The following is a 27,111-nucleotide window of genomic DNA, read 5'->3' as shown; positions in this document are numbered from 1 at the left end:
AGCTGCTTCAGCCAAAGACTGCTCCACCTGCAAGAACGAACGCTACCGCAGCTCCTTCATCCCCACAGCCATCAGACTCTACAACAGTGGTCTTCATTCCAGGTCCTCGAGATCCGCTGTGCTGCATATCTTAGATGTTTCCCTGCTCCAGTAAACCCTGATACAGATGACTGTGTCACCAACAGAACTGTGCAGACCTGGAGGAAAGATTGGTGATGACCACTAATTAGAATCAGGTGTGTTGATGCAGGGAAACATCAAAAACATGCAGGACAGCGGCTCTCGAGGACCAGGAATGAGGACCACTGCTGTACAACCAACTCTAGTCACTCAAGTACAATAACCTGTTTTTCTGAAAGTGCAATAACCTTCTCCCTCTAAATACTTCACTGGTATTTTTGCACATGTATATATTATTCGTTTTTCAGGTTTAGTATTTCTGTTTAGTATTTTTATTGTACATTGCTCATTTTTTATATTGCTCTTTTTTTAATTATTTAGCTATTTATTGGTTATTTTTCTTTTTTCTTTTTAGGATATACTTTTTTTATATACCTTTTTCATACTTCGTGTGTTTTTTGTAAAATTGTTGAGTGTGTGTATGTTTGCTGCTGGCAGAGGTGTCAAGTAACGAAGTACAAATACTTTGTTACCTTACTTAAGTAGAAATTTTGGTTATCTATATTTCACTGGAGTAATTATTTTTCAGACGACTTTTACTTTTACTCCTTACATTTTCACGCAATTATCTGTACTTTTTACTCCTTACATTTTAAAAACAGCCTCGTTACTCTATTTCATTTCGGCCTTTAAAAAAAGTGGTTGTGGTTGTTTCAGATGTTCTTGTCCAGTTTTGTTCTTACATCCGTTCCCTCAGATTCCTGCAACTAAACTTGGATGTACATTCCAATAAAGGTTAGGATAAATGATAACATGCCTCTGAAGTTTGACTTTTTGCACCATTATAATACTTTTAGGCAACTAGTCATCATATCTCCTGCTCTCTGAAACACATGTTAATGCTCAATAGTACACATATATAGTTCTTTAATATATTTACATTATACTAAGATACATTCATTTTCAATGGCTTTTGTCCTTAATGATTTTTTTCCCCCTTACATTACTTTTACTTTTATACTTTAAGTAGTTTTGAAACCAGTACTTTTATACTTTTACTTGAGTAAAAAACTTGAGTTGATACTTCAACTTCTACAGGAGTATTTTTAAACTCTAGTATCTATACTTCTATCTGAATACTTTTGACAACTCTGGCTGCTGCACAAGCAAATGTATCCTCTGGGGGATTAATAAAGTTTTATTCTATTCTAGAAGCTGTAGGTCTTCTCTTCGACCACGTGGGGGCGCTGTGACTGCTCTTGTTTTCAAAATAGCTGGCAGCTGAGCATCATGGGATACGAAATGTCTCCTAAGATTGCTAACTACTGCTAATTTACGGGAGATAAGGGCGAATAAACAGTTATTTTACCACTTTCTTTTCCAGTGACCGTGGCGTTAGACAGTATAAGGTTTAGTAACAGTAATCCGCCGATACTATGGTGAGTACAGCAGCTCTTTCTTCCAGTGACACCTGTAGTTTAATAGCATTAGCCTGGTAGCCTCGACGTCGGCGAGGAAAACACAACTTTCTGCAAACAACTAACTTCTTAACAAACCCATGCTTGTAGATACCTGTTTGAAATTGTTACTTGCACTAAGAGGGGGTCATTTTTGTGTCACATTTACTGGAGAAAGCACAGAAATACAGTAAAAACGTGTGTTGTTTGTAGTCGACCAGAGCGGAGTGCAGAGTGTCCAGCTCGTCGTCCAAACCAGAGGAGAGGAGGAGGTCGAGCAGCACCAGCAGCAGAGGTGAGACCTGAGACCTGCACGATGTAGAATCACAGTCACTAGGACACATGTAGGACCTGGGAAGTAAGTGTTATGGTTGGAAAACAAAAGAGACTGCAGCGGAGCTCCGGTCCAGCTGCTCTTCACTGGGAACATCACAGTAAACACAGAAACAGGCGCCACATCCCACAAAACACCACGTTACATCAGAGCTGTCAGAAGTATTCACATTCATTACTTAGGTAGAAGTATAGATACTAGAGTTTAAAAATACTCCTGTAGAAGTATCAACTCAAGTTTTTTTACTCAAGTAAAAGTATAAAAGTACTGGTTTCAAAACTACTTAAAGTATACAAGTAAAAGTAATGTAAGGGGGGGGGAAGCCATTAAGGACAAAAGCCATTGAAAATGAATGCATCTTAGTATAATGCAAATATATTAAAGAACCATATATGTGTACTATTGAGCATTAACATGTGTTTCAGAGAGCAGAATATGATGACTAGTTGCCTATAAGTATTGTAATGGTGCAAAAAGTCAAACTTCTGAGGCATGTTATCATTTATCCTAACCTTTATTGGAATGTACATCCAAGTTTAGTTGCAGGAATCTGAGGGAACGGATGTAAGAACAAAACTGGACAAGAACATCTGAAACAACCACAACCAAATTCACTCTATCCGGATGGAGCAATTTAACTGGATAGTTTTTTTTTTTAAAGGCCGAAATGAAATAGAGTAACGAGGCTGTTTTTAAAATGTAAGGAGTAAAAAGTACAGATTATTGCGTGAAAATGTAAGGAGTAAAAGTAAAAAGTCGTCTGAAAAATGATTATTCCAGTGAAGTATAGATGACCAAAATTTCTACTTAAGTAAGGTAACAAAGTATTTGTACTTCGTTACTTGACACCTCTGGGTTATGGGCAACAGAAACACACAGCAGTAAGCAAATTACACTTTTCACGTCCTGCTAACCATTTCTACCATAGACATATATGGCACTTTTGCACTAGGACTTACTGAGCCCGACTCGGCTCGTCACGCCTCTACCCGTTTGTTTTTCCACAGCCAGGGGAGAAGTCATGGGGGAGAAGTGGGGGGGTTGAGGTGAAGCTGCTGTGACGTACTCGATTGCGCAACCGCTTTGTTCATGTCGGCGCTGATGAGAAATCAGCTGGAGCCGCGAGCGGCTGAGAGTAAAACAGCCCGTCTACATCCCTTTTTTAATTCTCTCGTCAGCCACCAGGTTTATGAACATCTGCACCTCAGAGTTGGATCACCAAACAGACGTTTTGCGCTTTATAATAAAATCGCCGCGAGCCGCGAGTCGCTCTCGCGCTGACTCCCGCTTCCTGATTCAAACGTCTGCCGGCCCCGCCCCCCGACCAATCAGTGGCGCGGAGGGTGGCGACGTCAGAAATAGTCCCGGCTCAGCCCGCAAAGAACCTCGCCAGAATGGTTACAGAAATAGTATCGGCTTGGAGCGGCTCTACCCGTCTCAGCCCCTAGTGCAAACGTGCAAGACGGGGCCGCGCCGAGCCGGGCGGAGGCGGGACTAGTGCAAAAGCGCCAATATACAGTTGTGTGAAAAAGTGTCAACGCCCCAGATGTATATGCCCCCGACTATTGCGTCGCACTGCGTGACATCGGACACTCTCTGTCCATCTCCCTCCAGCAGCTGCCACTTTATTGAGGTTTTTGTAGTGAAATGAGGAGTTATCATAGAGATAGCTTCTCATTTCAACTAACTGGATCAGCCTCATCCATGACCGTTTCCTACAGCGCTTTCAGCCGGCTTTCAACGTGAGTGACAGGAAGAAAATAGAAGCAGGGCGTCCAACAAATGTTCAGCTCAAAACGGCACGCCGCTGCGGCCAGTTAGGACAGTCCAATAGAAAATAAAGCAATGGAATTTATGACACGGCGCCGGCCGGAGCTTCCGCGATTTTTTCGTAGCGGTGTATCGCGTCAGTCAGGCAGCCAATCAGCACAGTGCCTCATTATCATAGCCCCGCCCACTCAGAATCCTTTAGATAATGGGGTTAAGAGAATGAGATGATAAAGACATGGCTCAGAGGCTGAATTTCTAATTTATTTAGCAAAAACAATCAAAAGCTTGTTTTTAAGACATTCAAGGCCTGTTTAAAATAGGGATTAGATGCCATAATAGGTCCCCTTTAAATTTAGCCATTAAACAGGAGTTAATATTACTACCAGCACTGTTACCTTCATGAATAGCCACCTCTACTGTTTAAAGTAGCTGTCAAAAATTTTACACAATTTCCACTTTTTCTATTGCTAATGGAGTGGTTTTCTTTTCTTTCTTATTTTTTATATATTTTTTTTTACTTTTCTTAACATTACATTGTGCAAAATTAATACATTCTAATATATTTTACTCCTAATATACTTTTTACTTATTTTAATGACTTGGTCCAGAAAAACCCACGCTTTAAATGTGGAGATCATAAAAAAAAAAAAGATTTTATTGGAAAATGAGATGGCCTGAATTTCTTCAGCAGTGTTAATGCCAATTTCTTCTGAAAAATATTATCTGTCTGGATCTGGTATGTGTCCAGACTTAGAAGCACCTCTTTTATCATCCAAAAGAAGGACCAAAACCTATTGTAAGCTATTTTAAGGTACACAAAGGGGCACACAAGATGTTTCAAATTAAAGACAACAAACAGACTTTATATTGACTATTTGAAATTAAATAATTGTTTTGCCATACCTCACCTCCAGATTTTGTCCATGGAAATAGCCGTGTCTACATTTCTTGAAATATAAGATATTTAAATTCCTTATGCAGATATGCAAGACTTTTTGGGCTGATTGTTCTCCTATATGATAAAAGTAGCAATTTTTTTTTCCCCCTTTTTTTTTTTTCTAGGACGAGAAAAAGGAAAGCGGAAACGAAGCCGTAGTCGATCTTCCTCCTCATCCTCCTCCAGTTCATCATCCTCTTCCTCCTCTTCCTCTTCCTCCTCTTCCTCTTCCTCCTCATCTCCCTCTTCACATTCATCACACTCACGCAGCAGCAGTCAGAGTAGTTCCAGCAGTAGCGGTAAGTGTACGTTAAAACTCTGAAACATGTTAAATGCTTTATTCAAACTGCAAGCCCTTTTTTTAAAAAAAAAAATCTGTCCAGATCTATTTTTATGAAGTAAAATAAATATGTTAACTCGCATTTTAATTAATGTTTAAATTTCCCTCGTGTCTCGCATGCAACAAACACTTCGACTAACAGAAGACTGTGGGGGGAACCTTAGAGTTGATGAGTTTGCAAAAAAAACTGTAATTAACAACTGCTGGTAGTTCACAGGCAGACCTGTGGACGCAAAGTTTGAAAGACATTAATTTTGTGAGTCAAGCCTCCAAATCGGCCAAGTTGTTACTTATTCCTTTGTCGTTACCATAACAACCCATACAGATAATTTAGTGATGTCTGACTACACAAATGCAATCTGATCATTTGAAGCTAAAGGAAGAGATGGTCTTTCTTGAAGATTTGATTTGAGAAACAAATCAGATTTATCTGTAATCTCTACATCAGAAAGTATTTAACGTTGTTTGCAGTCTGATGAGTTTCTCTTTTTTTTTTCTTTTTTTTTTAAACTAACTGCTGATATAATGGGTGGTATTAGGCGCAGTTGTTTGTTTTTCTTGTTTCAGACTCGCGCAGTAAATCCAGAAAGCAGTCCAAGAAAAGTAAAAAGGAGAAACACAAAAAAGTAACAAAAACAGATCCAACTTTCTGCATTGCCACATTTCTTTTGTCTCTGGCAGAAAACTCAAGTTTTATTTTTTCTTGTGCTCTGAAGCAGAAAGGGAAGAAAGATAAAAAGCTTAAGCGTAAAAAAGAGAAGAAGGCAAAAGGGGGAGAGGAAAACTCTGGACCTGTACAGATCTCCAAGGTAGGACACACTCAGCCACTTCATGTTCACATTAGACCAGCAGATTTTCTACTGCTGTCATGTCTCGAGTTGCATGTATGTTACATCTTGTCAAATTTGTTTATACTTTTTCAAAACAGTTCTTTCACATATTGAATACTTTATTTGGTTGACAGATTTAAAGTTGCCTTCCAATAGCAGCATCATCATCATTCCTCATTTTACAGTCATGTCTCTTTATGTAAAATAATAGTGTTTGTCATTATCAAAGTAGGAAAACGTTTTCACTGGAAAATGGGGGCAATAATAATCTTTTACGATATTCCGTAAAGCTGATAACATGATCAGACCTGATAATATGGCACTTTCAGTTGTCTTTTACACATCTATACTGCCTTTGCCCCACTGATTATCATTTATCCCTGGTAGTTTGTCATTTCACCAGTGAGCATTGTTTTATTTTATGAATTTTGGCCAGTTTAAACTTGTATTTATTTATTTTTTCTTCTTTCAGTACTTGAAGGACAGGAAAAAGGGCAAGTACAGCATGATTTCAGGGAAGAAGATAAAGATGAAAGTAAAAAAGTCGAAAAAAGACAAGCAGGTAATTTGACCATTTCCCTGTTATGTGAATGTGTGTTTATATATGTCACTGACTCACTCGGGCATCGTTTTGTAACAGCGGGACAAGAATCGAGCAGAACTTCTTGAGTTCTTGAACTCAACCCTGTGATGCTACCGGTGTAGCTCGTCCTGACGGCTGGACACAGACACGTCAGCAGAACTCAGGAAACAAGTCCACCTCTCCGAGAGAAGACCAGATGGGCGGGTGGATGTGAGTGACTTGTATCGCCACAGGGAGGCAGCACCGAGCTGGATGGAATGAAGGAGGAGCGTTCTCTGCCTGGAGGGTGTCAGCATTTGTGATATCTGAAGTTTTGTCTCTGATTGGATGGAAACGGAAACTGGTTAGCTGCCGGCCGGTCCTGTCGGCTCTGCTTGTGGTTCCAAGTTGTCAGCCCTTTAAATTAATACCTCCACCAGTTTATTCAGGCCAGAATATAGATGAGGCAGTCATTGTCTAGTTTCATACATTGATGGTATTTATCCGTAACTGCTACCATCGTTGTACCGTATACGACCTTTCACTTTCCAATTGAAAGCCTCAAGACAGACGACACTGACCCGGTGAGGGTGCTTGACCAAATGTATCACCTTTTCTCCTGAAAGGAGAACAAAAGGAAAAGGAAGAACAGGAGATCTCCTCTGAATGTCTTAAAAGTTGAATAGCAAGATTTATTTTTTCTGTGTTACCTGAAAATGTCTTTACACATAGATAACCAACAAATATCGTCATGTCAAAAAAAAAAAAATTAATCACCGTTGACTGTGACGGAGCTCTAAAATCCCCATCCAATTATTTTGTGTTGTCGAACTCTTATTTCTTCAGTAAACAGATATTGAACATTGGTGCGTTTTTAAGGTGCAGCTTCAGAGGAACGCCTGAAGAAAGGAGGGTGTCCTTTTTAAAATTTGTTTTGCTCACTGACTCTTACTGGTTTTCACAAACATCGACTAAACCTTTAAGAGAGTTAGAAAAAGTTTTAGATTATTTCCAGAATGAGATGGCTGTCATTCAGGAGCTTAACTATCGGAAATACCTGGTTATTTATTTCAGGAAACTGACCATTAAGTTTCTGCAGTATCTTTTAGCTGTTTGAGTCACAGTGTTCCCTTTTGTGTACTTTTTTTTTATGTGTACATTTTGTTAAATAGGAGGATCAATTGTGTGTCATTTAATTATTACTGTAAGTAATTTGTTTTCCCAACATCCGAGGAGTAATGTTCTTTTAAATATAAAAATGCAATCGCTGTCAGCTCCCCTCACGTCAGACCAGTTGAAGGCTTCATGTCGGGGCAGAGCTGTTGTGTACTCATGAACTGTGCTGTGTGACAAAATGAAAAGAGACTGCAATTAAATTGCTGGAAAATGTTTTACTTTTAAATGTTTCATTCAAAAAAAAAATCATTCTTTTTCTGCCCTTCAATAATACATTAATGTAGTTCGGTCTGTGTACTTCAGGGAGATGACTCGCCCTTTAATGACACTGCAGTGAACTTCATATGGAAATCTCATTCTGGCCCTGCAACTATTTTCTTCTGCAATAATAAAAGCCTTTTAAATGACAAATAACCATATCAGGCTACAGTAAACAGACCTCGATGCTGGACACGATTCCAAGAAGTAACGTCAAAGTGGTTTCAAGTGCTGATGAATTCTTGAAAGTGCAGAAGATCCAACACCTGTCACTGCTCTTTCAGAAGTAAAGGTTTAGCAAGATTGATTGCTCTGGAGTGCCAAAGAGACATACTGTACTTCTGCAAAGTCCTGGAGACGTACGAGTCCCTCTGAAACATCAACCCCTCATCTCCTCCCTGCTCCTCTTCAGACAACCTTACTGCTGTTATCTCCTTTGTATCTGAAGTCGGGCATGCTCCACACCCTCTGTGATCTCTCCCCACTGTTCCTCCCTCTCTCCACGTCCTCCGATACGGTCTTGAGGTCACTCATCCCCGTCCCTTCTGCCATGGTGGCGGTGAGGCCCACCGAGCTTCCAAACGGGTTGATCTTGATTCGCGACCTAAAGTTCATGCTCATGGCGCGCCGGTTGTTCCACTGCCTGGCCAGCCGCTGCGCCTCCTGCTCCTCCTTCAAGGTGTCCAGGGCCTCCATGAGGACGGAGCGGAAAAGGGTGGACACCTCATGTACTTCAGGCTCATTGGCGTGCATGATATCCCTAAACCTGCGTAAAAGCAAAACATCAGATGACACAGGTGAAGGGCTTTAGTCATGATCACTTGGTCCCTCAGATGTTTATTTATGCAGTACACCCAGCAGACAGAAAATGTTAGACTTAGTCACATTTCATTTAAAGTTGTCTTTTTTTTAAAGTAAGTTAATTTGGGTTTGAACAGGTGGTCCTCTCTGTGTTAAAATAATTTGGCGGAGGTAATGCTGCAGCAAATCAATGCTCTTCTTGCCCCCTAGTAAAACCAGTTAGTCTCATTTCAAATGCAGAAAACAAAAATAAAATAAAAAAGATGCAAAAGTATGTGTTGATGCAACGTCTATCTGTTCCACAAAACATCCCCAGGCTCTAAGTCATCACCTCCATCCAAACACCATATTTCTGCCAGGCTCCCAATTACCGCTCCTGCTGCTAACCAGACATGGCTTTGCTCTAACAAGCCTTTAAACACACCCTTCCCAGGAAAGTGTCTCCAAATGAGTTCCAAATTTGCTGCAGCTGTTGAATTTATTATACTGCATCATTACAATATTATTTGATCATTTTCTTTGTTCATTATGCTCTTTTATAAAGACTGGAAAGCCTAGCTGTCAGTTTACGAATGCTGAAGAGGATCCAAAAGTACAATTAGTACAAGTGCCAACGCTACCGCTAAGAAAATGGAGGTGTTCTACATTAAAATCACGAGAGCGTGCTGATGTTGGTGTTTGTTTTGCCTCGCTTCCTGCTCAGTGACACTTGAATGAAACAGTGAAGACCTCAGCATCCTTCCAAGAACAAGAGTTAAAACAGATTAAAGATGCAGATTAAAGGATGGAGGAGTCAACCAGCTGATCAGCTTTTACTAAGAAATCTCTCCTGGTAAATGAAACGGTGGTTTATTTGTACATCCATAAGGCATTATTATTACATTTTAATCAGTTCCCCTTTGTCAAACACAAAAGATGTATACTTTTACATTTTACCATAGGAATAGCACTATATGCTTAAGTATTGTCAATTTTGGTATTTGACATCAGCAGCAGTATCATAAAAAAGCATTTAGTTTATAGGGACTTTGTGTGCTTTAAATCATAACACAAACTTAAACAAAAACCCTCGTTTTCTAGCTAAATGACATGGTCTGAGATGAGTTGACGCATCAAGTGGCAGAGGGGAAAATGGTTGCATTGAAGCAAATGGAGAAGTACATATAATGAACTGTGATCACTGCCTTCATTTGGGGTCTGTGTCCCCAAGAAGTCAGAACTGTCCAGATGATTGTTCTTTTACCAAAAGAGAAGTTTTTCTTTAAGATTTAACAGAAAAAGATAGATGAATATACGGTATAATCCACTAATTTCAGTCGTCGCTAAGGAAAACCATCACCATTTCATCATAATTTAATTTTTTATTTCAAATAAAAGCTGTATGCAACATAAATGTGATTTTGATTCTGTGATGGACTGATAGTTTGTCCATACAGAAGATGGATGGATGGAGTTATGTTTGGACTAAGACACCAGGTTCACATTCTGCTGAGATCAAAGCACTCTCCTTTCACATTGACATACGTTGACCACTAATTCTAAATGAGCCAATGGATCCCGGTCCACTGTTGCTGTTGCTGTATTATCTTTGTTCTGTTTGTTTCAGACTTGACGGGTTTAGAAAATGTTTGAATCCTTCAATAGTCTTGATGTTATTCAATGACAAAAGAAGGAGTGAGATCAAAATAATTTGTTGAATTTAAAATATTCTCAAAACAAAAAGCAGAGACAGATTATTTGTCAAGTGACTTGACAAGTGTTTGAAAAGTGAAAGGTGGTGAGATATTTAACCAGAAGAAGAATAATGCCTCTACAAACAAATGTTTTCACCTCTTGAATATTTTCTTTTTTTTATTTGGTCAAAATGTCACCGTTTCACCCCACATATTTTATTCAATTACCTAAATTAGAACAAGGAAGAAACTGAAAGACACATTTTCTCATTTGTGGAGCTGCAGTATAACAGTGGACAAAAACCAAGAGGATTTTAAGAATGAATCATACTAATTACTCTGGTTTTTATTTACTTCACTAACAGGCTCAGTAGGTCGACTACTGCGGTCAACGAGGGGTCGCTTGAAATCAGTTGACTGCCATTGTATTTTCTTTTTCTTTCTCCTTTCAGTGAATGACCATCGTGTTTTATATATTTACTTAGATGAGGTTTTACGTCGGATGCCTTCCTTGACAAGAGCCTCTGACAGCACTGACTTGTGAGCGATGCTTGTGACCCTTTGTGGTTGCAGAAATGGGAGCAGAAGTGTGAGGTTCAATGTCCCGCGCAGCAATGCGTGACCCTGCATCCTTACTTGAGCAGAACCAGTCCGCAGCAGGACGGCGGGACCTTGGAGCAAAGGTCCTCCAGCGCCAGCCTCTCCCCGGTGCTGATGCTGAAGGAGGAGCGCGGGGTGCTGGCCAGCCAGCTGTAGTCCACCCCGGTCTTCAGGCGTCGGTACTCGCTCTCCCTCTCCCTGTGGAGCCTCTCCGCCTCCTTGAGCTGCCAGCTGAACTCCAGCATCAGGGTGTCGGTGACCACGTCGGCCGGGTCCTTGCGGGGGCTGCGGGAGTAAGGCTCGTTCCAGCTGAACCAGGAGGCCATGACCTTGTCCTCCTTCACCTAGAAGAAGAAGAAATAGATTGTTGTACTTTTTGATGGTGTTTATAAGAAATGTTATTATTACAAAAATGCCAAGACTTTTGTATAGAAAATTAACCTTCAGTTCAGAAACACATAACTATTCAACAAGACATGCTGCAAGAGGTTGCTTTACCTTACCAAAATCTAACACATCTGCTGGAACAGTGATATACAGAGCAATTAAGGAGTGGAATTCACTTCCTGATTATGTAACGCAACAGAAAAATGTGCTAAGTTTTAAAATGAAACTAAAAGATTATTATTCAACACAAAATTTTAAGGATTAATATTTAATGGGGTACTCATATTGTTGGGTCATGGCATCTTTGCAATGTAATAAAAGTATTCCTGATGATTCAATGTAGGAGCTTGTGTTGTATGTTTTGTTGTTTATATGTTTTGTATGTGTGAATTTTTGTGTTTCTGTACATATTTGTGAACGAGTATTTTTTCTGTTTGGTTTGTATTGTGTGTACATTGTATTGTCACTCATGAGAATATGAAGACCCCAGGAAGAATATCTGCTGCTTTGCAAAAGCTAATGGGGATCTTAATAAAACAAACAAACAAACAAAACCCTAACGATGAAGAGACATAACATTATTGATAAAAAGACGAAATGCTCCAAGTTATTGATTTCAAAGTAGATTTCTGTTGGGTTTTAGGGTCATTTTGTTGTTATTTGGTGTAAACTAATAGCCTTCTCTGCTAAACTAGAAAAGTAAGAACAAAAATATAATTAAATTGGATAGCAGACGGCTATATTGAACATTAAACTAATTCTCTTGATTATTTTTAATCTTTTTGGAGATCTTGTGTCCCTGTACGATTTGCAATCATTTAAAAACTCCAAATCCTTTGAAGGAGGCCTACATGTCCACATCTGGACATCACCATACACCTCTTCCTGTCATCTGCCCACACAGCTGCTGTAACATGCTCTTCAATAGCTCTTTTACTGAGATGGTTTGTAAAAAAAAAAAAAAGGTGGCTGATTGATGTATTGTGATTCAAATTAAAAGGTTTGATCCAGCTTCATGATCGCCACCAGGGTATCTACATGTTAAGATTTGCAGCCTCTCTTTGGCTTTTTTTTTCAAAAGAAATTGAATGTTTTTTTTTTGTTTTTTTTTTAAAACAAATGATGACAATGATAATTGGCTCAAGCCCTGAATTGAAAATATTGAGGGTTTAAACCCAGACTTATTTTATTTTCTGTTATAGTCTGATTTTATCAAATTAAGAAAATAGAAAATATTTCAGACACTTAAATCATAAAACGAACTGTTTCAAAATCAGTCTCATACTTTGTATACAGTACATCTAAGCAGCAGCCCTCATATCTGATGTCATAAATGCCCCCGTGATAAAGTCTGCTTTTTCACTCTAAAGTAATGTCTGCTTTTATGTCTTTTAATCTTGCATTAATCTGTTTGCATGCATTAGTTTCTCTCCAAACCATGCTGTACATAATACCATGCAGTGGATGCTTGTGGTATAGATAAGCAACACATGCAAGGAAAAGGTTTCACAACAGAGGGAAACAGGTTAAAGGCACATCTGCTCCTATGCACCCATGAGTTTAACTATTTTGTGGCAAGAAACACTCATTTAAAACATTTGCCAGCAGCTGTCTTGTAGCTTGTCATATAAGAAAAGTCATGCAATTAAAAAAGAAAAAAGTACTATGGTTTTTACATCTATTTTTATTCCCTGTTCATCTTCACTCAGTTGCAATAAAAAACAATATTGTTTTAGTTTCAATCTGTGCATGTTTCACTCTTCAAGTCACTTCTTGAATGTGTGCAGTCTAGGACGGTATTGAAAGAGCACAAAATGAAATATTTGTCACAGAGCTGCATTGTGGTCTATTCAAAGCTGCCATTGGCATGAGAAACACCCGAGCAAAGGATTTTTATCCCACATTTTTCCGTTTCTGATTCAATAAGATGAAACTACTGGGCCAGACTAGATCACATTTGCAGATGTCCAGTTTCCAAACCCAGCGGAAATGGAAACCCAGCTCCTGGTGAAGAACAGACGTCCACTCCTCAAACCAGAGGGGACAGTGCTGTCGCTTCACGAGCACTACTTCAGACAACAGTTGTTTTCATTATCAACAAATTGGTTGAATTGGTAATTTTTCATTTTATTACCCACTTTGTGTCATGTTTTTGGTCTACCAAACATCATCCAAACATTAAATTTGATTCCAGGCAAAATTAACTCAAATTTTAATATTGCATAATTGCTCAGGCGTCATGTTCTGGGTCTCTGGAAAGAGCCCAGAGACAACTTGTGTTGTAATAGATGCTATATAAATAAAATTGAATTGAAGTGAACTGAATTGGGATGTAGTATGTGGCAAAACTAATTTCTCAGTAAGAAAATAACTTGTTGCAAGAAAATTATAAGATTTTATAGACTATTTTGCTAGTTTTAAGAATTCTAGTCAAAGCAATTTTCTTATCCCATGGATTGTGCTTAAAATAGGACAATTTTAAACTGATTTATGGAATAATATAACTATTTCTGTACAGGGTATGTTTGCAGTGTGAGATTGATTGAAATTCATTCAAAAATTGGTTTTCTGTCACCATAGTAATTACCTTAATTGACTTGGGTCAGCAGTTCTCTGTCATATTTCTGTCTGAACTGAAAACAGTTAGTATTTAATGAAAAGTTTCTGGGCAACATTTATTTTTTTCTGTGTTTTTTGTGACGGACATGTAGTTACTTGTAGTTAAATGTACTTAAAATACAACACTAGCCTCAATTTTAAACCAACCATTTAGTTTTTTCCTGTTTTGTCCTAAGCAAAATTGAGAACAGTGAAAGAAATGTAGTTCTTCTTACCTGTTCTTCTTATAGAGTTCTTATTTTCCTTCGTTTCCACAAAAGCAAAATCACAGCAGAACAAAAGGATAAAACTCAAACATCAAATCAATACTTGGAAAAGAAAATGGGATGAATGGAAAAGCAGAGGCAAAACAGAAATGGTCTCTCTTTGTCGTGTCTCCCGTCTCCTCACAGTTTGTCTCCACGTCTCTGTGAGTCTCTCCCCTCCTCCCCCTACGCCTCCTCTTCCTCCCAGGAGCTCCTCTGACCTGTCTTTACTTGTAGCATGAGGCTGAGGGCACCATCTCCAAAGGGAGCCAATGGATCCCGGCCCCTGATGAAGTGCTTATGTAGCTTTTTACGATTCGCTGTTGCCATAGTGACGCTCCTAAGCCTATTTGTCCACAATAAGCTCCATCAGCTGAAAGGGAGCTGGAGAGCGATGAAGAGGCAGATAGAGAGGGCAGAGTGGGTTGAGCGGTGAGATGGAGAGATGGAGAGAGAGAGAGAGATGAATCAAAGAATGATTTTCTTTTTTTTTCTGGAGTGGGTGTTTGTTGAGTAATGCTGGGTTTTGAGTGTGTGCAGTGTGGGCTCAGTGTGAATTTGATGACAGTTCGGTTTAGTTGAGAGTGGCACAACTGCTGCAATAGATCATCCTGTGTGAATTAACATCCCACCGATAATGAGCAGCACTGGTCCACAACTGTAAATGATTCACACAACGGTTGGGAATGGGATAAACGCAGGAGGAAACGTGTGTGTGTGTGTGTGTGTGTGTGTGTGTGTGTGTGTGTGTGTGTGTGTGTGTGTGTGTGTGTGTGTGTGTGTGTGTGTGTGTGTGTGTGTGTGTGAGGCACAGTCCAGACTGAATGTGCAGTGGTGTGGGTGGATATCAAGGTTTGTTGATTTATTCTGTGTTTATTCTGTGTGTAGGTGTGAGAATCTAACCTCAGACAGTTTCCTCCTGCTCTTATACACAACAGCCTTTACATCTTCATCACATCTCCAACAACCTTTTCCTCCTCCTCCTTCCCAGCATTACACTGCGAAAATAAATACTGCCTGAACTATGAACTCTGTTAAGTTTCTGCAGAGGTCTCCACGGCTGTGTAACAGTGTCGGTACACTTCCTTCAGAACAACAGCTCGTCTCAAGTGAAATAAAACTTGTGTAAAAAAATCATTTTTAAATCCTATTGATGCAAGACTCTAACACTGACTCCCATTAGTTCACAACAGCGCCAAATAAAACAAAAAATTGCTTTCCATCTTCGGAAATCCTGTATGATTACCAGCAAAATGTGTGCTTTATTTCACTTGTCATTTCCAAATTGATGTTCTGAATCTAAGAACAACTACTTGGAACAATTTGATTAAAACATGGACATAATTTACCAACATAATTGATCATCCATTTTGTTCATATATATGTATGTAATTCCCTGTCAGATGATGGCTTACCCAATTTCCCAAGCTTGTGTAGGCGCTGTTAGATAATTATTACTGCTAATGGGTGGCATGATGCTCAGCACTGTTGCTGTGTCTGGTTGTTTGTCTATGTGGCCTGTGACAGACTACAGACCTGTCCAGGTGTCCCCCTTCCCTTCACCTGTGTTCAGCTGGGATACGCTCCAGCAGACCCCGGGACCCTGTACAGGATTAAACAGGTATAGAATATGGATGGAATGCTACAAATTTTATATTATTTTGGAAATGTTTTCTGTCTCTTTTTTGCTTTTCACATCAGTACCAACTCTATCAGTGTTAGTGTACTTCATTGAATCAGTTTATCTTTGAACTAGGCCTGTGTAGAAAAAAATTGATTCTCCAATTCCAAGTCGATTCTCATATTAATTCCTAAAAATCGATTTGTATGTCTAAAGATCGTTTTTTTTATTATAACATTTTTACCCAGTGAACTTTAATCCCAGTAGTCGCGTCATTTCATTCCTGCATGTACGTGGTGTGAAACTATCAAACAATGAACATGGCATCAAGTTTAATACTAGTTTTGATATGTTGCATAACTACAGTCTTGACATTTGAATCGATCCCCAGACCTACTTTGAACACTGCAATGCTGACTTAGCTTATCAAATATACTGTCAAGTGAATCAATATGCATGACAAATAGTAAATAAAGTCACAAATATCAATATCACCTGAGGCTCCATGTTGGGAGCCTTGTTTCTCATCTGGAAATGGTCAGCGCTAAGGATGGGAGTGATAACAAGTAGTCGTCCAGCATTAACAAGCTTTGCAGCAGGACAGGTAGTTTATATGGCATGTGCTCATTTTTTGTTGCTTATCTCAATTCATAAGTGATTAACCGGCTCTACTCACCATGAAAATGTGAAATAATCTTCTTGTCACAAATCTGTGGCATCATTAAAAGAAACCCATCAGTCATTAGTGTGCCAGATAGATGTACTGTAACGTCACTGTGTTAAATCCAATCCATCATCTCTCATTAAACCTAGTAGCTATAATTCCTCATGTTTTGTTTGTAAGCAATTGAATAAGTGATGCATTCCTGTCTATGGACATCCCTGTGCTCTCATAAAGATATGTAAAACTCAGCGTTATCCTCTAAGCTGACAAAAACAGTTTCTGTGATGGGGAGACTACATGGTGTGCCAGGAGGTTGGACAAACGGTTAATCTATATTTTAACAAAGACTGCGTGCCAAGCAGAACGACTTCCTGCCCCCCTCTTACTCCTAATTTACTTTTATTTGCAAAAATAGCAAAGATGTCATCCTAAACGGACTGAAGCAGAAACTGCTGGCAATGTGAATCGAGCTTCAGGCCCAGTTGTGCAGCGGTGGCCTGTGGCCCAATGCCCCTAGACTCTCCAAACACCTCCCACAGAGACTTTCTTAAGCCTTTCCCAAGTCAACAAAACGCATGAAGACTAGGTGTGCATCCTGTCACGTACTCTGTTTGTCTGTGGCGGTAATGAGCTTGTCCAGTGTTTCAACCAGCATGAAAATGGGATTGCTGAATCTGCGATGTCAGTGCACTGCATAACCCTGGTATGGATTTATTTAAGGAGGCCGTTAAGTTTAATCCCCTGAAGTCATAAAGACACCATCTGGACCCATGGAGGTCCCCTGACCTCCACGGGATATTGTACAGGCACGTTAACCTACACAGCCCGTCAGGTGCAGAGCTCGGCCCCAGGGATGGGGCAAGAACCCTTCATTTCCTCAGCTTATGTTTCTATTATAGAAAATGATATCAATCAGCTTAAGAACTTTATTTTTCATCCTTAAAGTGTATTCCCAGTTGAGATGAGCAGAGGCGAAGCACTGCTCTCCTCCCCAAGGCACTTAACAGCTTGCCTGAATCTTTTTCAGTCAACTTAAAATCCTGCTCCACCTCCTCATCAAACTCTTCCCACACCTGAGTTTTTGCTTCATTATGTGTCCCCGACTTCTGGTACCTCTGAGCTGTCTCCACAATACGACCAAGATCTAAGGTGAAAGGATCCTGGTGGTTCCTTTCACCTTAGCTGCCATCATACCTCTGACAGCTCTGCACGAATCTCAGAAACACGGCCCGTTCAGGCTAAATGCACATCAGGACACATCAACATACTCTTTTTTTATGTAGCTTCCTCCTTTGAAGGCAGCACAAGCAATCTACGTCTTTAGACACAATACGCATAACTCGGTTACCACGCAGGAGCAGTTGGCAGGAGGAGGACTCTCCTCCCATCGAGAGTCATGGTGTCATGTTTTTAATCATTAGTGGAGGTAAACGCAGGCATGCAAAGGCAGTGTGTCTGCCACTGCTTGAAGGAGACAGATGGCCAGGTAAGCTCTTTCTGTAATCCAAACAGATGACAGTCTTAATCCTCTAAAGTGATTCCCTCCATCAGCCGTGTGTTGTGCAGCAGAGTGTGATTCCCGTGACCATGCGTCACCAATACTGATGTTACTTGGGGGGTTTTAGCAGATTTCCTGTTTGATGTGACGCATGTCAGACTCCTTCTCACATCCTTATGTGTTTGCCACGCAAACCCTGCAATTACACTGTTTTTATAGTAACCCACAGGGGATTTTCAGGTGAATCAACAGCATTTCATAAAAACCTGGTCTGTTTTGTCTGTCTTCTTCACTGAAGAACTTCTATTTTGCAATTCAGGCCTCCAGCACTTTCCAAAAACAAAAAAAAAAACTTTTGACAGTAACGCTGTACAATTGTAAATTGTTTTCATCCCATTTGACGACACAAATACTGATTAATAAAGACTTTGTCTTTTGTCTCATTTTTCCATTCTAGTACAGAGTCACCGTTGCATTTTTTTTCAGTTCAAATATCTCCACATATTCACAGTAGGCGTCAAGGACTGACGGCAGGCAGTCCAGGCCAGAACCGGTATACCCTATTCTTCCTCAGCCAGGCCTCTGTCATGTCTTGCTGAAAAATGTAAGCACGTCCCTGCAAAAGAGGTTGTCTCAAAGGAAAACTCACAGTTGTACTTTTGTGCATTAAATGGATAAGTGATAACCTTAAGAAGCATTGCTGTTATTTTATTGGTTAAAATTGGTTTTAAATTATGATAATGAATATTTAGTCTGAGTTTAATATGAAAAACCTGCCATCTGTGGCAGCGGGAACACTAAAAACATGACAAGAGAAATAGTTTGCGGCCATTTCTGCCAGCCACCTAGACCTCTGCTTGTTTCTGTGGTAGTTGTGTGTTTGCATCTCAGGCATACTCAGTGCTTGTAACCTGCGCTATCATGCTCATTGCGTACGTGTAGTCATCTGGTGAAAAACATACACATTGAAGCATGGTGATATGTAACATCACGTCATGAGCTCTGATACGTGCTATCACATGTCATCATGACATCACTTCAGATTGCATAAGACGTTTTTCCTCACAGTTGAGTTAAAACTTCATGTTATTGGCCCTGATTATTGTCAGCTGCATTAAACTGGAGAAAATCATAGTGAAATGCTTCTTCGTTAATATTTTGCAGGATGATATTTAAATAAATTACAGAGACTTTTGCTTAAATATGGATTAAAACAAATAAATCAAAACAGACCGTGTTTTGTATAGCGTTAGTATTTTGTCTGTTTTGCCTTATCTTTAGGAATACATCTTTAACACTCTCTGGTTTCAGCTGATAGATTTTATTTGTTTTTCTTCATCCTAAAAAGGCAAAACCAACCTTTGCACCCAAATAACATTTTGTTTGTTTGGACAGAATGTAATTTTGTTAAAACAGAGTAAGAGAAGATGTTTTCAGCTTATCGCCGTCTGTAGGGGACATCTTATCATGTTTTCGGTGGCGTCACATCTCAAACTTTCACATCTTTTCTCAGTGAACTAGAATTGTGTTTTTCAAGTTTTTTTTTTGCTGAGCAAATACATTTCTTATCTATACTGGCATGCATCTCCAATCTGTTTTTAGACACAGACACTCAGCTGATCCTGATAAAGCCTTGTTGTCTCCACGATGTGAGTCAGACATGTCATTTATAAACAATGAGCCAGCGTGACTCAGTCACAGGCATGTATTGATCACATCAACCTGAACAACACCACTAATGTGGTCTGATCGCAGCAATCCTACTCATCTTGTGAGGTCAGTATGAGTAGGACTGTTCTGTTTCACACTGATATTTATAATACCAGTCAGACATCAATTGCCTATCATTTTATAGAAATTATTTATTTTGTGGGCCTGTAATCTCCTTTTATTCACATTGAATTACACAATTTCCTTATTAGTGTCAGTTCTATTTTGTTTTTGGATGTTTTTTTATTGTTTTTGTGTTTGTTTAGTGAATGAAAACACAGCCTATGTTTTCTTAAACTGAGTTAAGCAAATGTTATCCGATTCGATAAATCATTCAGGGAAAGGAAAATGTCAAATCTAAAAGTATTGGAGCTAATTTCAGTGTTCTGTTGCAGTACTCAAATGTACCACTAGGGGGAAGAGGTTCACCATTTTAGCTGGTAAAAGGTTCCGGGAAGTGATAGAATAAGGCTCTTTATTTCCTAATATTTCCTAAACTCCTCAAACTCTTCACAGTTTGATAGTATAAAAACAATCCTGACATGGGGTGTGAACTGTGTTACACTGGGTTTGGGAGCAGAAAGGGGAGCAGAGGGGGCAAACTCCTTGTTATGAGACCTCATATCTCACATTCTTGAGATGAAATGTACAATAGGTTTGATCAAACAAACAACACCTGGCTTCACCTGCTGAACAAACTTTAATCCACATGCGTGAATGCATTTCTCACTGACCTATCGACAACAATGAGACGAGGCTTCAGAGGAATGAAAACAGCCGTGTCAGAGGACAAACATCTGCTCTAAATTACAACTACTGTGGACCTCACTCTTTATAAACCCTTTGCAGTTTGGTTTGCTGCACATTAAAAGACGATTAGGCTCTTCCAGACGAGGAACTCCAACTGAAAAGGAACGTTGTTTGATTGACAGGCTGGTTTTTGCTCTTTTCCACACGCGTCAGACTTTGTGCACTCCACACTGAGGGCACTGTGTCACAATCACATGATGAGCAGAGCACAATGCACTGACACTGACTACTCATGTCTCTTCATTTCCCTCTGCTGTGTGATTATTTTGAGCAATTTGCAGCTTTAATGTCCATTTAATCCACATCGACATGTTTTTAAATGCTGTATGTTTATAGCTGTTACAGCACTCACTGAAGTGCCTGAAAATAATCTTTTTATGTGATAATCTGTCCTCTGAACTCGTCATCTGGCACCGACCAGTTTGTTTACTCACCAAGGTTGGTTCATTTTGGTGTGAGGCCAAAATGAACCAATCTTCATTGGTCTTTTTGCACATCAAGAGCAAAACGGACATATGATTGTAGACTCTTAAGACATGACTTAAACAGCAAAATCTTTTCAAGATTAAATAAATAACGAAATAATTAGTTTCAATGAGGAAGAAATTTCAAAAAGCAAGTTTTTTGTCAATCCGTCAGTATGAAATGACACTGAGAGACAAACTTGTGACAATGTTGGCAAGAGATCAGTTCCCTTTTGAGCGCATATTGAGTCTGAGCATAAAGGAAAATGTTGGACAAAGAGGCTCTTTCCATCAGATGTGTGAGCTGATGAACCTGTTTCATTTGGAAACCTCATTCATACATCCGTACGCATTAAAAGTGAAGAGCTGTAACAGAATCGATTTGATTCTGATTCTTAAGATTCAGAATCAATTACCACGATTCGATTCAATCCGATCCGATATCAGCCTCTTAGCAAATAAGAATAAACTGATTAAAACAAAATTAAGCCGGATTCAGCAACAGTGTTTGATCTTGCGTGAATCCAATTAAAGTCTCACTGTTTCAATTGATTGCGGTTTGCAGGTGTTTTATCCTCCGGTCGATTATGTGCAGCTTCCCTTCTCTGGGGCAAGCCCAGGCAGGTCGTTTATATGTCATGTGTTGTTGATATATGAGACTATTTATCTCATTTTTGTTGGAGCCATATTGATTTTTTACCCCTAAATTATATCCTGATAAAAGTCCAACAAACGTGTTTCTTCTTCACGCCATTGTACAGATGTAGCTGTCACATCTTTTTTTTAAGTCCATCTAATAGTCCTCTCTGAGACTCAACAAACAACTCAATATTTCCTTTTTCCTTAAAGCTGATTACATAATGTCGGAGCCGTGCAGCAGCAGACGCTTTTTAACCTCAGGCTGGAATTGAAATTTGCCTGAAAGCAAAATCCCAAGCCTGGTGTGACTGGGGAAGGAAGTTCAGGGCAGATCACATGAGTGCAGAGAGGGGGAAAAAAAACTTTGCTGACAGCCCCTTTTTCATTGGCCTTTGTCCAACGTCCCATTTCACTAGAAAAGCCTGTGTGGACTGCAGACTGAGGTCGGTGAGTTACATCAAGAGCTTGGAGCTCTCAGGTCAGCACGGCCTGACCTTTTAGAAAAGCAGATATTAATGTAAGATGAATCATACAATCTAAGTATTTAGTGCCTTTTATTATATCAATACATCACCTATCAGTTGTTTAGATGTTGTAAATCCCAGAACAGTGTAGGTCCTCTTATTTAATCTGAAAGATCTCTTTGAGATAGAAGACCTCTTGTTCCAAAGAGTCATTATCAAAATGCCAGTAAGTCCAATATTTTGTGGATTTAAAAGAATATTTAGACCAGAATAAAATGCTGCCATTGTATTTTCCTCCCAACCACAAATATACAGTCATGTGAAAATACAACCTCTCGTTGTTCAAATGTCCCAATGAAGAATTCACTTTTGTTTTTCACATGACAGTAAAAATCAGATGCTATAAAATATTGTGCATATATGTTGTTTGCAAAAAGGACACAAGCAGTAATGTTTGCGAACTCTGAGCTATTAACTTTTGTTGAACCCAGTGAGAACTTGAAAACGTCCCCGTTCTGTTACACGCAGTTCCTCCGTTACCCTTTAGAGGAAGACAATAAAAATTAAAGCTGCAAACAGCGATGAACGGGCCCTCGCACTCACGGCCACCGTCCCCCATAAGCATCAGAAATGACACCACCCACGACTTCCTATGTCAAACCATTCAAAAGTTATAGCAGAAAATAGGGACAACCAATCAGAAGAAGGGGCGGGGCTAATTCAGGCCAATGAACGTCAAGGACTCATGAGTCCGAGTCTGATGACACCACCCACGACTCTCTATGTCAAACCATTCAAAGGTTATGGCAGATAAAAGTTTTCCAGAGGGCGCTGTTGAGCCGTTAGGCCACGCCCTTTAATGCAAACCACAAAATATCATAATTGTATCACCAGGCCTGGCTTGCATGCAAAATTTGGTGACTTTTGGTGAAACTATCAAATATGGACCAATCAGATGAAGGGTGGGCGCGCTTTTTGGCGTCTAGCGTCGCCATGGTAACACTTTTGAAAGAGAAAAGTAATGCGCGTAGTCACAGGATAGAGACGCATATTTTGTTGTATAACACACCTGGGTGCACGTTACGGTTCAGGCCGTATTAACTGTCGAAGGAATGGCATAAATTGCTCGAAAATTTCGCGATTAATTCAGAATGTTCAAAATGGCCGACTTCCTGTTCGGTTTCGGCCATGGAGCCAAGAGACTTTTCTTTAAGTTGCGACATGATACAGGTGTGTACCGATTTTCGTTCATGTACGTCAAACCGTATTTTGGGGCTTGAGGCACAAAGTTTTTTCTGTCTGAACCAATCAGATGAAGGGTGGGCACGCTTTTTGGCGTCTAGCGTCGCCACGGTAATGCTTTTGAAAGAGAAAAGTAATGCGTGTTGTCACAGGGCGGAGACGCACATTTTGATGTATAACACACCTCGGTGCACGTTACGGTTCGGGCCGTATTAACTGCAGAAGGAATGGCATAAATTGCGCCAAAATGACACGATTAATTCAAAACGGCCGACTTCCTGTTCGGTTTCGGCCATGGCACCAAGAGACTTTTCTTTAAGTTGTGCCATGATACAGGTGTGTACCTACTTTCGTGCATGCGTCCATACGTCAAACCGTATTGTGGGGCTTGAGGCACAAAGTTTTCTGGGGGGCGCTGCTGAGCCATTTTGCCACGCCCATTAATGCAAACTATTAAATATCAAATTTTTCGCCAGGCCTGGCTTGCGTGCAAAATTTGGTGACTTTTTGGGCACGTTTGGGGGGCAAAAAGGCCCTCCTTTCGTCAGAAAAATTATTTTTAAAAAAATACGAAGAATTCCTACAGATACAATAGGGCCTTCGCACTGTAAGTGCTCGGGCCCTAATAAGGAAGTGAGTCTGGTGTTTTTTTGTGTGTTGATGAAATCTGATGAAACCTTCGGTGAAACAGGAAACAGGGTGTGAGTTAATTACAGTTGATGTATCTGTCCATTCATCTTTTTGTATAATGTGGTGTTGTTTTTTTTTACCTTAAATTAATTTGATCTCATCTAATGAGCATTACAAGCACATAATACTTCACTATGAGATGCACCTTTAAACAAATTAAAACAATTTAATCAAACTACTATTTATTACCCTTGAAGAGCACTAAATCCCCAGTTTCTTCACATAAACAAGGTAGTGTCATACTTGTTACATAAAATAGTTTTCCCTACTCAATCGAGATCAACGTGTCAGCCAACAGTCCGATAGTCTCTTCGGCGAGGACGCCCCGGGGCCAGACTCTGCCTGTTACACCGCCATATTGCAAGACCATATGGTCAGAAAAGTATTGAAATGGGTTGTTTCCTCCATGAAAACTAGGGTCCACTTCCTGTGCCTCAGTTACTAATCTATTGACTCACTGATTTCGTCTCTAAAACTTTGTGTCTTCAAAGGTCCAGCAAACAATCTCAGACTCACAATAGATTTTTCTCACTGAGACAGGACCTTTTATCTTTTGCTAAATGCTTAATTTACCACAATATTAATCCACAAAATCAATTTCTTTAAATACATTTTGTGTTTTTCTCAGAAAGTATAGGTAACAGGTCTGTATTTAAAAGATGGACGTAGCCTCTCATGGCCTTGTGGATTGTAGTTTAAGATAAACACCAGTTGGTCATTATTTTGTCTCTTAAGCTGTTTTTATCTCTTAAGCTGTTTATGATTTAAACAGCTTCTCACAAATATGGTAATGGTAGTCAAAAATACCATTTAAATGTATAATTGTATGTAAAATAGCATCATAAAATTTCGCCGCTGTGTTGGGGGCCCTGGCTATGCAGATTATTTTCATGGGGCCCAAAATCCCTAGCGGCGTCCCTGACTTCACCCATTCCTCCCTTGTGGCTACGAAGGGTTGAGGCTCTTTGGGACCAAACTGTCCTCGAGGTCTACACAGAGTTATGACAACTGGGACGTTTCACAAAGAACAACGAGCCCTTTCACAGTTTTCTCTCTGGTTGCAGTAGGACTGCAAATAGGAGCCACGAAGCGATGTGACAGCCAGCTGCCTGTTGGCCGACCAGGGAAGTTGATGTTAAAATTCCTGCAGTGTTTTCTGTGATGGCCCCCGTAAACCATTCAGTTTCAGGCAGTTCCTCATTAACGCAAATACTAAAATCTTTGTAGACAGATGATTTATCAGTCTCTACATATTTTCTTTTTCTTTTTGGGGGGTTTTGTTTAAACAATATATTTATTGTTTTTAGCATAGAAAAGGTTCAAGGCAGAAATGAGGGCAAAAACGAAAGTGAAACCAAATAAATTCACTAATTAATATCACTCTTTCACTTTCTTGGATTTCCCTGAACTTGTTTAGTTTCTCTTTGGGCGCATACCGGTAAATTATTTATTCCAGAGCCAAGGATGATGTCATTTACCGTAACCACTGTGCAGGCGTGGGGCCATCCGTACCAATGCCGTCACTCACCAACAACAGGACGATAGATACCTGGAAAGTAAAAGAGGCCACCTTATTAGCCACACGTGCTGATAGTCTGCGTTTGTGCTTTTAAACAGACCTTTTTCCACAGGTTTCCTATGGTGGCGGCAAGTCTCGTCTTGTCTTTGTCGTCAAAGGTTTCCTCTTGTGCTGGGACGTGTTCCCGTGTGAGTAGGGAAGAAAAACAAGAAAACATATAAAAAGTATATGAACAGAGAAATATTGTACAATAGAAATGACAGCCATGAAAAGGTTTATAAAGCCTTGTGAGGTGTTTAATATAATTCAGAAGTCCGGGAATGATGGCACCCAAGTTACATGTAGTTTGGTTGCAAAGTCAGAAAAACCAGCATTTCCAAATCTCAGACTAGAGAAATTGCTCCTTTTAGCTGTCGTTGTTATACTTAGTCATAACAATGCTGGAGGATACGTGATATTTCAAAGCTACAAACAGCATAGCAGCACATGCCCTGATAAAATTCAAACAGTATCTCTGTTTTGTTAGGATGCGGTCCTGGGGAGGGCCGATGGGTTGGTTTGTGTGTTGTGTTTTTCCTCTCTGTTGAGGATCTCCAGGGCAGCGTCCAGAGCCATCACCTCCTGCCAATCAGCAATTCCACCAGTCTTCTTTTTTTCTTTTTTCTTTTTTCTTTATTTTACAAACAGACAAACAAAGCAGTACAAAAATAAAACAACAAAATCAATGTTTTTGCTCAGATTTCTTCTTATATGTGGGTGTGTATATGAGTATGATGGTTTCCTAGAATTATGGTTATTTTAGGAGAGAGGCAGCAGCAAAAAATAAATAAATAAAAATAAATAAATAGGATAAATGAATAAATAAATGAATAAATAAGTAAACATGATTAATAAATAATAATTAAAAAAAAAAGGTTAAAAGGGGAAGTCTGTATTAACGCAGGAAGAAATGAGAGAGTAAGGGATGAGGGAGGAGAGAAGAGAAGAGAACCCTTCCTCCACACGCTGCCAGTTCTTCAGCTTTACCTGCATGACTTCTAGTCTCTGTCACGTCTCATCGCAGCGCAGCATCCCCAGTTTGCCATCCTCTGTTTCTGTCCTCCACCCCTGGATTGTATTCGGCATGTGGACTTTATCTTCCAGTGCGTCTGCCTGGGCTTGTCATCCTTTTGATGATTGTTTTTGTTTCTTTTATTTTGCATTAAACACACTTACTGCATCTGCGTTCTGCCTTTTTGTCGGTGTGCTGCCGCATGACATAATGTGGATGGTAACAGAGAACTTTTTTTAATACTAAGGCCATTTCCACACGAAGAAGAAACACTTATGATTTCAAAAACGTTCTTCGTAAAGACGGAGAGGTGTCAGTAAATGTGTGCATCCACATGAATGCACTCAATAGGATATATGCCAGGCCGGATAGTGGCGCATGGATGATATGCTGGTTTCATAGCGTATAGGCCCGAGCTTGCTGGTTTATTGCAGGGCTTGTATTACAAAGATCATGAACAGTAGCTGTTGTTAATCTACACAACATTTGCAGCTTAATGATGACACCCATAAAACACAAATGTCATATCCCATAACATTACATAACACGGCATGAGATGCTCAAAGCTCCAATGAAAAAGCAGACTAGAGCATGATTTAAAAATGTGTGCAAGCCTCCAATTAATAGGAA

The 27,111-nt window shown here is 39.8% G+C and overlaps 2 protein-coding genes across 3 annotated transcripts; one reads left to right on the top strand and one right to left on the bottom strand.

Moving 5' to 3' along the window:
* The first annotated feature begins 1,380 nt into the window (after positions 1–1,380).
* On the top strand, positions 1,381–7,739 carry si:ch211-22i13.2 (uncharacterized protein LOC553945 homolog). 2 transcript variants are annotated; one of them, XM_061746487.1, is made up of 7 exons: positions 1,381–1,559; positions 1,791–1,872; positions 4,744–4,917; positions 5,526–5,584; positions 5,678–5,767; positions 6,261–6,350; positions 6,429–7,739. In XM_061746487.1, exons 1-7 carry the CDS (start codon positions 1,557–1,559, stop codon positions 6,477–6,479), a joined length of 549 nt encoding a protein of 182 aa, XP_061602471.1. In that variant the 5' UTR covers positions 1,381–1,556; the 3' UTR covers positions 6,480–7,739. The 2 variants fall into 2 exon arrangements, with proteins under 2 accessions (XP_061602471.1, XP_061602470.1); XM_061746486.1 differs by having other exon boundaries at positions 5,675–5,767.
* On the bottom strand, positions 7,480–14,381 carry rd3 (retinal degeneration 3, GUCY2D regulator). The gene is made up of 3 exons (XM_061746485.1): positions 14,080–14,381; positions 10,895–11,203; positions 7,480–8,550 (listed from the first exon to the last, which is right to left on the bottom strand). The coding sequence occupies exons 2-3, from the start codon at positions 11,182–11,184 to the stop codon at positions 8,193–8,195; spliced, it is 648 nt and encodes a 215-aa protein (XP_061602469.1). The 5' UTR covers positions 11,185–11,203; positions 14,080–14,381; the 3' UTR covers positions 7,480–8,192.
* Between the last annotated feature and the right edge of the window lie 12,730 nt (positions 14,382–27,111).

Source organism: Cololabis saira, chromosome 18, assembly GCF_033807715.1.
Source record: "Cololabis saira isolate AMF1-May2022 chromosome 18, fColSai1.1, whole genome shotgun sequence".
Taxonomy (NCBI): Eukaryota; Metazoa; Chordata; class Actinopteri; order Beloniformes; family Belonidae; genus Cololabis; species Cololabis saira.
This window is presented reverse-complemented; position numbering and strand designations above follow the sequence as displayed.